Below are 15,415 nucleotides of genomic sequence, written 5' to 3' on the forward strand. Positions count from 1 at the left end.
TCTCTATAGAGTAAAGTACGATTATGTAGGCCTAGTCAACCCTGATGTTATTATAGACCCGCCTCATAATATCTCCTTGTAAGAAAAACTCATCTGAATCAAATCAGCCTTCCTTTTAGTAAACAGTGTATTTCATATCCTCAATAAAACAATCAAGTGAAGTTCTATGTGATAATCGAATGACATCTGCTTCTCACTAGTTCACCAAGAGAACAGGAATCATTCCTTGAAGACATGCCCCCCCCCCCCCCCCAAGCCTCCAGATATGACACAGGAATGCCCCTCTTATAATGCAAATTTCACATGAAGTCCTATTGCTAGTCTAGTCTGATCCCAGATCTTTGTTCTGTCTTGACAACTCCTATACTCATTGTCATGATAAACATGGCAAAGGCCATAGGAGTTGGCTATACAGCGCTCAATAAATACAGTGAGCCAAATGTGTTGAGAAATGGGCAACTCACATCGACGAGTTGATAATGGCCTTGGCGATGTGTCTGTATAATTAGCTAATTGTGCATACATCTAGCCTGCTGTAGTTGGCAGACACACTGCAGTGACTTTCCCATGCATGTGGTGACACTACTCCAGTGCATTTGGAAAGTATTCAGACAGATTGACTTTTTCTACATTTTGTTACATTACAGCTCATCAATTTACACACAATACCACACCATAATGAAAAAGCTAAAACAGGTTTTTATACATTTTTATAAAAAATGTAAATATTACATTTGCATAAGTTTTCAGACCCTTTACTCAGTACTTTGTTGAAGCACCTTTGGCAGCGATTACAGCCTTGAGTCTTCTTGGGTATGACGCTACAAGTTTGGCACACCTGTATTTGGACAGTTTCTCCCATTCTTCTCTGCAGATTTTCTCAAGCTCTATCAGGTTGGATGGGGAACGTCGCTGCACAGATATTTTCAGGTTTCTCCAGAGATCGGGTTCAAGTCCGGGGTCTAGTTGGGCCACTCAAGGACATTCAGAGACTTGTCCCGAAGCCACGCCTGCGTTGTCTTGGCTGTGTGCTTAGAGTCCTTGTCCTGTTGGAAGGGAAACCTTCACCCCAGTCTGAGGCCCTGAGCGCTCTGGAGCAGGTTTTCATCAAGGTTCTCTCTGTACTTTGCTCCGTTCATCTTTCCCTCGATCCTGACTAGTCTCCCATTCCCTGCTGCTGAAAAACATCCCCACAGCATGATGCTGCCACCACCATGCTTCACTGTATGGATGGTGCCAGGTTTCTTTCAGATATGACGCTTGGCATTCAGGCCAAATCTTGGTTTAATCAGACCAGAGATTCTTGTTTCTCATCGTCTGAGAGTCCTTTAGGTGCCTTTTGGCAAACACCAAGCGGGCTTTCGTGTGCCTTTTACTGAGGAGTGGCTTCCGTCTGGCCACTCTACCATAAAGGCCTAATTTGGCGTGCTGCAGAGATGGTTGTCCTTCTGGAAGGTTCTCCCATCTCCACAGAGAAACTCTGGAGCTCTGTTAGAGTAACCATCAGGTTCTTGGTCAACTCCCTGACCAAGGCCCTTCTCCCCCGATTGCTCAGTTTGGCTCTAGGAGTAGTCTTGGTTGTTCCAAACTTCTTCCATTTAAGAATGATGGAGACCACTGTGTTCTTGGGGACCTTCAATGCTGCAAACATTTTTTGGTACCCTTCTGCAGATCTTATATAGAAGGTGTGTGTCTTTCCAAATCATGTCCAATCAATTGAATTTACCACAGGTGGACTCCAATCAAGTTGTAGAAACATCTCAAGGATGATCAATGGAAACAGGATGAACCTGAACTCAATTTCGAGTGTCATAGCAATGGGTCTGAGTACTTATATAAATAAGGTATTTCTGTTTTTTATTTTTAATACATTTGCAAACATTTCTAAAAACCTATTTTCACTTTGTCATTATGGGGTATTGTGTCTAGATTGATGTGGAGGGAAAACATGTATTTAATCAATTTTAGAATAAGGTTGTAACGTAACAAAATGTGTAAAAAGTCAAGGGGTCTGAATACTTTCCGAATGCACTGTATTCGGTTAGGCTATGTTGTAAACAGGAGCAAAACTACAGCCAAATGGTTCAAGAGGAAACTACTACATTATAAACAGCTGCAGGTCCTGTATTGAAATGTTACTCAGGGAGAAATCTTGCAGTGTGTGTGTGTGTGTGTGTGTGTGTGTGTGTGTGTGTGTGTGTGTGTGTGTGTGTGTGTGTGTGTGTGTGTGTGTGTGTGTGTGTGTGTGTCTGTGTCTCTGTGTCTCTGTGTGCATGCATGCTTGTGTTTGTGTGTGTGCCTGTGATCCAGTCAGCATGCTGGGTTGTTTGCGCCCTGCAAAGTGAGGGTCTGTTCATCTGTTTCTGTGTTTGCACCCATTTGCTTTTGGCCCTATAATAATAGTGTGAAATACCTCACAATATGGGGTCCAAATAAATAGACACAAACAGGTGCTGTCAAGCTCTATTATATGCAGTTGGCCTGATGAATTCCATAATGAAATGTGTTACAAAGCCAACAAAGCAGCAGGTATCTCATGTCTCTCAGGCTTATATCAATTCATGCTCAATTATATTACAAAAATGTATGTATAGCCCTGTGTTACATTTCCCCCCTGCTTGGTTTATCTAGCTGAAGCTAGTCGCATTCACTATTAGTATTTATGTCTCGTTCATTCACTAGCAGTGTTCATGTCTCATTCATTCACTAGCAGTGTGTATATCTGATAACACTTTTAGTTATCAGATAGTCTACAAGTCTACAGCAGACATCGACATGCCATGGAAATACAGTATCACCATCTTGTGGTTCCGTGAGGCATATTATATTTACACAGCAATAGCCCAAAGCATAAAGAGTGATACTATCTACAGACCTGTTTCAACACGTTTAAGCTAGTTTAATTGTATCTCATTTACTGAGCTTTTACACTTCTTCTCTTGTAGTTCTTCGGCATTCAAGTTCATGACTGAGTGTGGGCAGGGGAAGGGAGGGGATGACAGATGGTTAATGTGACTCGTTATTGTTTTCTTTGTACTCCTCTGTCAATATAAATCAAATCAAATCAAATTGTGATCACAATTTTTTTTTTTTTATATTATCTAGGTTTGGCTGTTTAGTTAAAAAAAAAAAAATCTAATGTATACAGGCCCTTCGGGTGCCTGCGTTCCCCGCCAATTTAAACTAGCCTACAGCTACTAATATTTGAGAACAATGATTAGATAAATGAGAACAAACAGACATTACAATAATTTACATACGAATTCTATGTTTTTTATTACTAGATCTCCATGCTGGCCATAAACTGCTGGATGTGGTGCTCCTGGGGGCTGGAGAGCTAAGTGACAAGAGACGATAATCTGGACACATCATTTAGCCTACCATGTCACCTGCTGGCCAAATATGGCATCTAGCACAGCCATTGGCCCATCATAGGCACGCAACACACACAACAATGGCTGTGTTACAGAGGCAGCGAATTTCTGATCTTTTTCCACTAATTGGTATTTTAACCAATCAGATCATCATTTGCCAATAATTGGGAAAAAGATCAGAACTGGGCTACCTGTGTAAACGCAAGCTAATGGGCCTGAGACAGCAGTGTCCAGAGGGATATAGTACAAAGCAAGATCAATGACTTAGCAAGCTAACTTGCCAAAATATTATGAAATAACGTTTTATTTTATAGAAAGATATGCATGAAACGGGCATGGTCTACTTGAGTCAAACCAAAACACATATCTATGTTTAGGTTTCTTAATGAACCAGAAAATCAATAGTTATTTCAACCTTTATTTAACTAGGCAAGCCAGTTAAGAACAAATTCTTATTTACAATGCCAGGCTACCAGGGAACAGGGGGTTGTTCAGGGGCAGAACAACAGATTTTTACATTGTCAGTTTGGGGATTCAATCCAGCAACCTTTTGGTTACTGACCCAACGCTCTAACCACTAGTGGGGAAAATGAAGTTATTATCTACCTCTATACTGGGCCTCATACAGTGGTTCAGCGTACTACTGTGTAGTGGTCGAAAAGGACCAGATACGATATAATATAATAGCATGTGCCAGCTTAACTGACCTGTTCTCTTTAAAAAAAGATACATTTAATGTTACTTTTTTAACCAATGTGTCATTCTCAATCGATCTATTAGGGTGCTCTTCAAAATGTATTTAATTACTTTCCATATGCTGTTTGCCGTGCAAGAAATACTATGTTCATGATTTTCATCAGGCATTACATAAAAGTTCCTAAAACACTTATTTAGGTTGTGGGAGAGATAAGAGATAGGTTCCCAAAACACAAAATATGCTCAATTGTGATGACATTCATACATTGTTTAAGTTAGGTTGCACAGGATTCCCTTATGTTGTAAGAATTAAATAAGTCTGTTTTTATTACATTCATAGCATATTTGTTTTAGGTTTAACATCATATTCCATTGATATTCCAATATTTTACCTTGTCTTGGAGTTCCTCAGAACATTTCAAAAATGTTATATTTAAGCTTTACCTAACATTACCACAACATTCTCAGCATGCAAATGTGTAGCTCCTTAAAACATAAGTAAGTAGCTTGGAATACATCCCCATTAAATTTTTCCACAGATTTCATGGCAATTTTGATTTGAGGACAGTATCGTAGGTGATACAGAGACACACGGCATTTGAACAGCTTTTAACAACCTGCAACTGTTGGGTTTGAACACACAATGTTTGGATTTGAAGCCAGATCTTTAACCCTCTGTGCCACCAGGGATCAGCTGTGTGTTTCTGTTTCCTTTTCAATCAAATACGGTCAATCAGAACACAGAACACAATTTCTAAGTTATTGAAATGCTCCCATCTTCTTCATATGCTGTGTACTTGTAACACTGTATTTGATGATTTTTTTTTCATCATCCCTTTTGTTGAAAGTCTTACGAAATGTGATTTTGAAATTAAGAAAAGGTCAAATTGTTTTCTTATTTAGTTTGAAGGTTCTGAGTATGTATTTAAGAAACATATGAATACACAAGAATACAGGTTATAATATTTTACTGCAGTGGGCTAAATCAGGGTCACACAGAGTGGTAGTCTTAAACAAATCTACTTCGTAGTCTTGGTAGTCTGAAACAAATTTACTTTGAAACAAAACTGTACACCTCACACACATTGTTATGGGCTTTAAAAAGAAAAGACACCTGTACCATGTCAGATATGTATTTAATTTTGAGTTTGCATCCCAATATTACACTTTATATCCATCACAGAAGAATGAAATATAATGAAACCATTTGACATAGAAAGACCGGATTTTCTGTGTAATGTTTATTTTTATGAATTATAAAATTATGAAAAATATGAATAACATTCCACCCATGAGGCCACTAGTTCATTTGACTACCAGAAAGAGGTACCGGAATCTCTATCCAACTAAAATCACATACAGACAAGTATAAAATTGTACAGTAAGTAAATGTAGGAAATCCAAAATGCACAAAAATATGTTTTTGTAATGTCTAAAATAAAATATATGTGTATAATATATACTTGTCAGTAAAGTAAAGCAATGCAGAAGCAATAAGCATTGTAAACGATGATACAACACATCAAATTAATGTGAACATGAGGACACAAAGGAGAGATTTAATTCAAAGATCATCTTTTAATAGATTTTTAATGTTGACGTTTTTTAATGCTGAAAAAAATCTATGTATGGCAAATCCACTCTGGGCAAATGACCTGTTGGTCAAAAATAAAAAATAGTTAACATTCTTGCTACTTCAGCCATTTGCTATGTTAAAGTAAAATCTCAGTTAATGATGAATGAATAAAATTTGGAAGGATTTTTCAGAGTCATACCTCAGTAGGGTAGAGTGTCAGGTGGCACAACCATTGGTGCCATGAGGTCAAAGTGTGAAGGAGGGAGCAAGCCAGAGAGCTGTCTAGGAAGCAGTCCAGGCCCATGGCTTGGAGGCTTTGAGTTGGTCCTATCATTGTAATTCATTGTAGGGTATCTGCTGCCCCATAGACCTGCTGGTAGTTTTGGAAGGTGTTAGCAGGAGATCACCAGGGACATCTATGATTGGCTGACACAGTCTTGGTTAAACCACATGTATTCTAAAGCAATATTCACCTGCTTTCATAGAGTAAGGATTCACTCCTTTGGGGACACTGCCAGTGTTCCCCTGAAATGCATATGTCCCCATCGGTGGAGGTGGTGGTACACACTTGTTCTGTAAAACACATCAACACATTTTCCAAATTGTTAGTAATATTATCACAGTTGAAATACAATGGTTGTTCACTGTTTTTAATTGAATTGAAATTAAGTACCTCAGCCTTGGGCTCAGTTTTGTTAACCCATCTGTGCAGATTTGGATCCCAGACAATCTGAGGAAGAAGATATTAGCAATGTGAAGCAAGCCACAAAAAATATAAAACAAAATCCACTCAATTGTCTCTACATAGAATATAGTGTTAAGAACCAGTTCCTTACAGATCTGTCTTTGTCCTCAGGTAGATGAACCTCCTTCTTATTAGCTCTTCCACTCCCAAAGACCCAGCTGAGCCAGCCTCCACTGTTATTGTGAACAGCAGGGGTCTCGGGCTCAGCCACCGGCCGGCTGCCAGTCTGGAACTGAGGGTTGGCATCGGAGTGTTCCGGCTTGGTGATGGACATCATAGCAGGATGCTCAACATATCTAAGTCGGACATCTGTAATAAGTGGGAGAAGTCAGGCCACTCTGCTCATGTCACCATACAGAACAATTACTGGCTGACAGGTAGGAACGTCTCGCTCTGATACTCTGTTACAACCCAATCTTAACCTACACGCAGTCACAGGGATTACTGGGAGGTTACTCCAGGACTCTGCAATCGCATTGTTTTGGTTGCAAAATCAACAATTCCCTGCATATTATGTGAGGGCTTACAAATTTGACCAATCACCAAACTATTTCTGCATAAAATAGTCACATCATCACAATATTATCGCATAGAACTGACCCATTACCACAGTACAAAAAGAGGGCTCGCAATTTCAACCAATCACTGCACATTTACTGCATAATATGGTTCAATCAAGCCACATGTCAACACAGTTTTTTCCCTTGTCAGTGCATTTTTGCAACAAATTGGACAAAACAATTGCATATTGCTATGCAAAATGTCGTAATTGTCGCTGCAAAATCTAGCATATTTAATATTTTAAAAATCCATGCGAAATCCTGGAGAGATTCAAGGAAGTATGAAAATGTATACACTCACAACTGTAAGTAGCTCTGGATAAGAGCGTCTGCTAAATGACTAAAATGTAAAAGTAAAATGTAGCTAAACCTGTGTTATGTAGAAAATGCATGAAAGTATTACAGATATACACTCACATGAGCCATACATTTAACCTATCACAACTTATTATCAAGCTATCACAATGGTAATTTCTCTACTAATTAGGTAAGGTTAAGTGACCTCTTCTCTTGGAATAGAAATCCACAGGTGGAGGACACGCTCCACCATCCCATTTCCACAGTGGTGCCACCATGGGGATGATGGGAGGTGGTTGTGGATGATTGTTTTCATTCTTCACAGGGACACTGGCTGTGAGGAGGATCTCCTCCCTCTCTGCAGGGACACTAGCCTTTGGGACGATCCACTCCCTGTGCGCAGGGACGCTGGCCTTTGGGAAGATTCCCTTCCTCTGCGCAGTGACACTGGCTATCAGGAATCTCAACTTCCTTTGTGCAGGGGTGAGTTGTGATGCTCTGAGGAGCTTATTATTCTGATAGTAGCTGATGGAAAAAGCTGCTGGAAGAATCCCCTCCCTCTGTGCAGGGATGAGGCCTGATGCTCGGAGGAGCCCCTTCCTATGTGCAGGGATGAGGCCTGATGCTCTGAGGATCTCCTCCCTCTGCGCAGTGATGCTAGCTGCTCGGAGAACCCCCTCCCTCTGTGCAGGGACAATGGCTGACTGGTGAATCCCCTCCCTCTGTGCAGGGACACTGGCTGTTTGGAGGATCCCCTTCCTCTGTGCAGGGATGAGGCCTGATGATCGGAGGATCTCCTCCCACTCAGCAGGAACACTAGCCTTTGGGACAATCCCCTCCCTGTGCCCAGGGACGCTGGCCATTGGGACGATTCCCTCCCTCTGCGCAGTGACACTGGCTGTTTGGAGGATTCCCTCCCTCCGTGCAGGGATGAGGCCTGACGAAATGAGGATCTCCTCCCTCTGTGCATTGAAGCTGGCTGCTGAGAGAATCCCCTCCCTCTGTGCAGGGACACTGGCTGTTTGGAGGTTCCCCTCACTCTGTGCAAGGACACTGGCTGTTTGGAGGATCCCCTCACTATGTGCAGGGACAGTGGCTGTTTGGAGGATCCCCTCCCTCTGTGCAGTGATGAGGCCTGACGAAATGAGGATCTCCTCCCTCTGTGCATTGATGCTAGCTGCTGAGAGAATCCCCTCCCTCTGTGCAGGGACACTGGCTGTTTGGAGGATCCCCTCCCTCTGTGCAGTGATGAGGCCTGACGAAATGAGGATCTCCTCCCTCTGTGCATTGATGCTGGCTGCTGAGAGAATCCCCTCCCTCTGTGCAGGGACACTGGCTGTTTGAAGGATACCCTCCCTATGTGACGGGATGAGGCCTGATGCTCGGACGATCTCCTCCCTCTGCACAGCAACTTCGGCTGCTATGGTGATCTGCAGGTATAATATAGAGCATATAGTCATTCCCTAAAAAATCAACCACTTGGAATCTATAACGTCATTGGGTCGGCAGCGTAGCCTAGTGGTTAGAGCGTTGGACAAATAACCGAAAGGTTGCAAAATCAAATCCCTGAGCTGACAAGATACAAATCTTTCGTTCTGCCCCTTAACAAGGCAGTTCCTAGACCTTCATTGAAAAAAAATATTTGTTCTTTACTGACTTGCCTAAGTAAATAAAGGTTAAAAAAATTACACATACACTGAGTGTGTTAAACATTAAGAACACCTTCTCTTTCTGTGACATAGAGTAATCAGGTAAAAGCTATAATCCCTTATTGATATCAATTGTTAAATCTTCTTCTCAGTGTAGATGAATGGGAGGAGACAGGTTAAAGAATGATTTTTAGACAATTGAGACATGAATTGTGTATGAGTGTCATTCAGAGAGTGAATAAGCAAGACAAAAGATTTAAGTCCCTTTTAACAGAGTATGGTAGTAGGTGCCCGGTGCACCGGTTTGTGTCAAGAACTGCAATGCTGTTGTGTTTTTCACAATCAACAGTTTTCCCTGAGTATCAAGAATGGTCCACCACCAAGGGGGGCAACTCAATAGGAAGGTGTTCTTAATGTTTTGTTCACTCAGTGTAGATCAATCCATAGCATATACTTTCATTTGTATGTGTGCTGATACTGTAAATACACAAATTATATTAATGTTATCTACAATATATTATAATACCGTAAGCCTCCCTGCTGCAGGGGCATTTCCTCCTACAATTTTGAGGTGATTTTCTTCACTTTAGCAATATTTTGTATCTTTGTTAATTTTCACATGTATTGTGTTTGGAATGACACTGTTACTACAGCATTTGATGTAAGTATGTAGGACAATTACCCATAATGCTCACTGACTGAACATTCAAAATTACCATGGCAATTATTGACGCATTCACATGCCATCGGAAACTTGGAACCTCAGAGTTAAATGAATGTAAGTTATTAGCGTAGATTTTCCTACTGGTTGATTCTGATACTTCACAAGTGGGAAACTTGAAATCATCATTCCATAACGAGTTAGCGAGTCAGAAATGTCAGAATTTCCTAGTTCCGACTTGAAGGGCCTTCTATGATGTAGGGCAGGTCAGTAACCAAATTATTTAACTGTGCCCAGTCGCACACAGACTTTTATGGTCACACAAGTTGCCACCGGTGGATTCAAAATGAGTAGCCTAACAATTATTTACATGGTACCAGGTACATTTGCAACCAAATTATTTTTCTGTGATAAATCAATAATAGTTGCACACATAGGGTAACAGTGAGCAATTGACAGTGAGCAATGAGCAAGATAACCATACTTCCCGTCTAACCATAGACGGGAAGTTGACAATAGCTTATTATTAGTGTAAATAAATATTGTGTAAAGTGTAAATATTAGTGTAAATAAATTGTATTTCTATGGTTGCAGTCCTCAAAGATTGAATTGCATTGAATTGAATTAATCAGATCCAATGATTTACCGCCAGTAGGGTGGAGTACCGCTAGTCATCATTATTATAATCACCATCTCAATCCATATCACCATACCATCATAGACCTATTCTTCTGTATCTGAGACTCATCTGACACTACCTTAGATATGGCAGTCTGCAACTCAATACACTGCCCCTGCATGGTGTTCAGCGTCCCCTGCATGTGGTTAATCGACTGCTTAACATCGTTCAGCAGGATCTGAATCTCAAGCCTGCAAGAAATCAGGTGGTTCAACATACTGAGATGATGAGAGGCTTCAGACCATGCCCATTGGACCATCTTTAGGATTCTTTCTCACTTAACACCAATCTTATTAGTAATGTAACTTTGTGCATATGATGTTACTATAGTGTTATTTAGAAGAAAAAAAGTGTACTTTGTCAGGCGCCAAAAGGATGACGGGTTGTCTCCCTGCTCCAGTGAGCTCTGCTGGCAGGTCTTGCTCACTGTTGGAGGAACGGGAGCCAAATTAGAGGAAAAAATATCTATGGTTGTTCAGCAATGAAACATTCATGGCATAATGAGCACTGTGAAAAGAACATTCATGGCACTGTGAAAAGAATAACAACAGCTGGGGTTTACTTTCTCAAATTTAGATAATGTAATACAGTCTTTAAACCCATCAGAAATGTAGTGCTTACCTCCATGAAAATATTGGCCCCTGTTATTTTGGGCAGCACTGTCCCAATGTTGACAACTAGTTCCAACTTGTGATGAGAAGGTCTTGATGAAACGATCAAGTCAACATTTTGTTAGACATTTCAGAGATAGCATTAACAATTGTACATGAAACAGTGCTTCCAGATATTGAGGTATCTTCCTTCTGAGGTATGTAAAAAAAATCTGGTGTGTGAGTACTCACATGAAAGGTATCCATGATTCTTGATTAAGCCAATCATGTATGTGATTACCATCCTATGGATCAGGAGCTGGAATTATTGCTACACAGCTTTCAGGCGACTTTATGTCTTCGGCCTGGATGAATAATTGAAATACAAGTAATATTGTGAATTTGTGATGCATATTTGCCAATTTAATTTGGAATAATCCATCAGTTATTTGTTTTGACAGTCAAAACAACTAACTCTTAAGATTAATCACTTGACCTGAGTAACTTGAGTTGACGGAAATAGCAACTTTATATTCTGACCTGATTTGTGCAATGCCTAATGTATAATCTATGCATGTTATTGGCTCATCATAGTATACAGTATAGCAGAGGGTCTCATAGTCCAAAAACAGCATTGGCCATTGGACTGCTCAGTCAAAACAACTAACTTTTACGATTAATCACTTGACTGGAGTAACTTGAGTTCGGAACTAAAAGATTAAAAGTAGGCTATAGTTTGACTCATATCCTTACCTTGGACAAGCGTATCTAAAAAGCCTATCCAGTCGTGCGTGAAGATACCTTTAGGCAGATAAAAGCGCGGTACGGTTTGAGACACGCTCGGTATTGTGAATCTGTCACACTGATATAAAAGCACGTTTTCATTTATAATTTACACTGTAGAATGACCTGCAAGCCAATCAGAATCGAGTTTCAAACAATACCATGGTTTCCATGGAACGTCACAAACATATTCGGCCACTTGCGTCACAGATTACAGTCAGTGAACATGGGTTTAATAGCTATATTGGCTATATGTACCGTATATGCACATCGTATTGAATTGAGATTACATTTACTGCACCACTGAAACTATTTAGCCTAATCCTATGAGGATCATATGTCAAATGTCAGAATCATGGCACATGAAAACATAATGAAATTGACTGCAGATTATAAAATTCACTGTGACACAATAAACCCACTTTGCATCAATGTTTTTTCCATGTAATTTCGATGAAATTACGTTGAACTAACATGGAATAAAAATTGAATTGATGTATGTGCCCATTGGGAAGAGATCAATTCGAAATGATTGAATACATACAGTATTACAAAGAAAGAGGTAAAGAAATTGCTTCGAAAAACTTTTGAAAAAGTCTAATTTCCCTGGGCCGCCCATACGTAAAATGTATGTACGCATTACTGTAAATCGTTTTGGATGAAAGCGTCTGCTTTCAAATCTCTGACTCTCACACATAGTTACAATCTCGCGATGTTTAATTCTGGCGCTTTTACGTTTGCGGGATTTTGTTTAGTAAATGATGCGCAGGAGAGCTACATGAAATCAGCGACATTCCAAATCGAGCAAAAAGCTTCAAATTATAAGTCCATCGTTTACTTGAACACATCACAAATTGTAGTATATTTCCCTGTTTCAAGATGCGTTCTGTTTCGTTTCTCTGATCTCTGAAAAGTAATTTAGGTTTTCAATATTCTTTATTAAATAATATCTGGAATAATAGTTTAATTTCCATTCCACTAGATGGCACTATCCCCTATGCTACTCCCTGTCAGGGGTCTGAGGATTCTGAAACAAAATAGTCTAGGCTCTTGAAACGCATCGGTGCGTTGGTAGATGTGCTGTACATTGTTATAAACACTTATTACACTGCTATAGACTTTTATTATCAATTTCATTCACTGTTATAAACACATATTACATTATAAATGATGATCCTGTGTAGAGAATGCCGATCCCACCACCAGGGTTGTGGGTTCGATTCCCGGTGCAACCCATACGTAAAATGTATGTGCAAATGACTGTGAATCGCTTTGGATGAAAGCATCTGCTAAATGGCATATATTATGATTACATTATTTATACAACAGGCCTACAATGTGAAAGTCTATTGCTTTTTCAAATTAATATTTGTGTTGGAACTTCACATCAGTTGGAAAGGCAGCACATGTATCTGTTTATGTTACCCTTCCAATGAGCTTATCATATAAACTACAACGCGAAAAGTACAGTTTAATTCACTTTTAATCATGTCAGCACAGGTAACAGCCGTTTACAGACTTTTAGTTTTTCATTCTTACTTTTCCCAATTCACTTAAACTATATTTCTTTATTTCCCATGGGCTTCACCAGAGTACCCCCTAGTGGCTGGAATACAACTGTACTAAGACCCCTTACAACACCCCCCTGCAAAAACGAAATGTTGTCCCAAACATTTCACCAGCCTCAAAACAAACAGAAGATGTAAGTACTGGTCATGAGAACAACAGAAAAAACTGGCCTAACAGCCATATAACTATCTAGACATGTCCAGTCTGCCTTTATGGGGAGACGCAACCCAGACTAAATATTATCACACTGTGATTAGTAAAGGTAAACAAGAAAATATATACACATCAGAACATCTCTAGTTGGTATCCTGAGCTTGGCAGCCCTAAAGTGTTATAGGTTCGAATGTCTCTGGGCCTCCTCTGCCGGGCTGAACGGCGGGGAAAGATCATGGGTGACCCCAATGAATCAGTGTCCACTTCATCATGAGATGATTGAGTCTCTGAGCCCTCAGCTGTTTCCATATTTACCCCTGTCCTTCCGGGCTCTCTCTGAGGACTGGCTGGCACTCCTTCACAGTGAAGTTTCTATCAGTCTGACCCTGTTCCTCACTATTATCTGATACTAGTTGTGTGCTACTCTGTCTGCTCTCTTTATCCCTACGTGGCCTATTGATGAATACTGGATAAGAATCCTCATCTGAGATCTCAGACTCAGCGCTCTCCCCATTTTGCTGATTTTGCTGGGGTGGATCCCTTCTCCACAGACCTCTACTGGGAGTTTCAATAGGTTCCTCAAATGGTAGGGAATTACATGACATGAGCATATTGCGGTGCAGAACCCGGGCCCTGCCTGTACCGCTCTCGGGTTTGACCTCATAGACAGGGCTGTCATCACCTTTCCTGGTTACCACCACATGTATTTGGTCCTCCCAGTGTGATCTTAGCTTTCCCGGCCCCCCACGTTCTGACATGTTCCTCACCAGTTCACGATCCCCTGAGACCAGAACCAAACTCATTTTCTTCCGATCGTAGTAGGCTTTTCCCTTTGCTGTTGATTTCTCCATGTTTCTACTGGTGATGTCATAGGCTTCAGCCATCTGTTGCTGCCACTTCTTAGCATAATCCTGGTATGATTTCTCCTGTTCCTTTATCTGTAACCCAAAGACAAGGTCAACAGGTAGAAGTGGAGCCCTTCCAAATAGCAGGAAATACAGTGAGAACCCAGTAGCATCACGGGTGGTACAATTATATGCATGAATGACCTTGTTCAGATAATCACCCCAGTTGGCCTTTTTCTCTTCATCTAGTGTGCGCAACATTGACAACAGTGTACGGTTAAATCTCTCCACCGGATTCCCCTGTGGATGATATGGGGAGGTTCTGGAATTGGCTATTCCCGTACAGTTCTGCAAGGCTCTGAATAACTGATTTTCAAACTCTCTTCCCTGATCATGATGGATTTTTGACACAAAGCCAAACTTTGGGAAAAAATCATCAAAAAGCTTTTTTGCTGCAGTTTTCCCTGACTTATTTCTGGTGGGGTAGGCTTGTGCAAATTTTGTAAAGTTATCTAAAATAACTCAAATGTACTCGTAGCCCCCTCTGCTTTTCTCCAAATGCACATAGTCAATTGAAATCATCTGGAAGGGAGCTGTAGCTCGTACATGTTGCATTGGGGCCCTAGTTATTACACTGGGTTTCTTTTATTTGATACACTTACACACTTTGGTGATAAAGTGTTCAATGTCATGTTGCATGCGCGGCCAATAAAAGCGTTCTCGTGCTAAGTTCAACACTCTTTCTGTTCCTAGATGGGCCATTTCAGTGTGTAAGTACTTGTAAAATCAGTGTTCTATACTGACTTGGTACCACAACTTGTGTCCTTTTTGCTGTTTTCCTTTGTAATAATCCATCTGGTGAGACTGTTCCACTCTTGCAGTAACTGTTTGACTTTGTATGAGTCTTGTTGACATTCTGTTGGTTTAGGCTTAGTCCTTTGACTTTTCAGTTCCAAGATTCTCCATACAGCCGCATCCTTTAACTGAGCCTGCATGATATCGTGTGGAGACAGTCGGTCTGTAACTGTTCCACCCCACCATGACAGCTCATCTTGCACTGATGGCCTTAGTGTGACCGTGGATATCCACATTACACAGTCATTCTGTTGTGTCTGAACATTATTGAGTGTTGCTTTTACCATTTCAAGTGAGTGTTTCTCTGTGCATTCTTCCATGTAATGTTCAGCATGCAAAGGAGAGCGTGACAGAAAGTCTGCGTCAGTGTTTACCTTTCCAGG

The 15,415-nt window shown here is 40.6% G+C and overlaps 1 protein-coding gene across 1 annotated transcript; it reads right to left on the reverse strand.

Moving 5' to 3' along the window:
• Positions 1-5,092: 5,092 nt before the first annotated feature.
• LOC139530981 (uncharacterized) lies at positions 5,093-15,172 on the reverse strand. The gene is made up of 9 exons (XM_071327772.1): positions 15,146-15,172; positions 14,089-14,270; positions 10,594-10,663; positions 7,454-8,678; positions 6,483-6,700; positions 6,320-6,376; positions 6,120-6,219; positions 5,846-6,019; positions 5,093-5,725 (listed from the first exon to the last, which is right to left on the reverse strand). Exons 1-8 carry the CDS (start codon positions 15,170-15,172, stop codon positions 5,847-5,849), a joined length of 2,052 nt encoding a protein of 683 aa, XP_071183873.1. The 3' UTR covers positions 5,093-5,725; position 5,846.
• Positions 15,173-15,415: the final 243 nt, after the last annotated feature.

The sequence above is a fragment of the Salvelinus alpinus genome, chromosome 9 (assembly GCF_045679555.1).
Source record: "Salvelinus alpinus chromosome 9, SLU_Salpinus.1, whole genome shotgun sequence".
NCBI classification, from domain to species: domain Eukaryota; kingdom Metazoa; phylum Chordata; class Actinopteri; order Salmoniformes; family Salmonidae; genus Salvelinus; species Salvelinus alpinus.

What these genes read in the sequence shown, in the direction of transcription:
- LOC139530981 (XM_071327772.1), bottom strand. Translation starts at nt 15,172, where the DNA reads ATGCAGGCTCAGTTAAAGGATGCGGCT. An exon ending in TCCTTTTGGCGCCTGACAAA is followed by an intron (nt 8,679 to 10,593) that starts GTACACTTTTTT and finishes TTATACCTGCAG; the next exon opens with ATCACCATAGCAGCCGAAGT. An exon ending in TCCTTACTCTATGAAAGCAG is followed by an intron (nt 6,020 to 6,119) that starts GTGAATATTGCT and finishes CAAAACTACCAG; the next exon opens with CAGGTCTATGGGGCAGCAGA.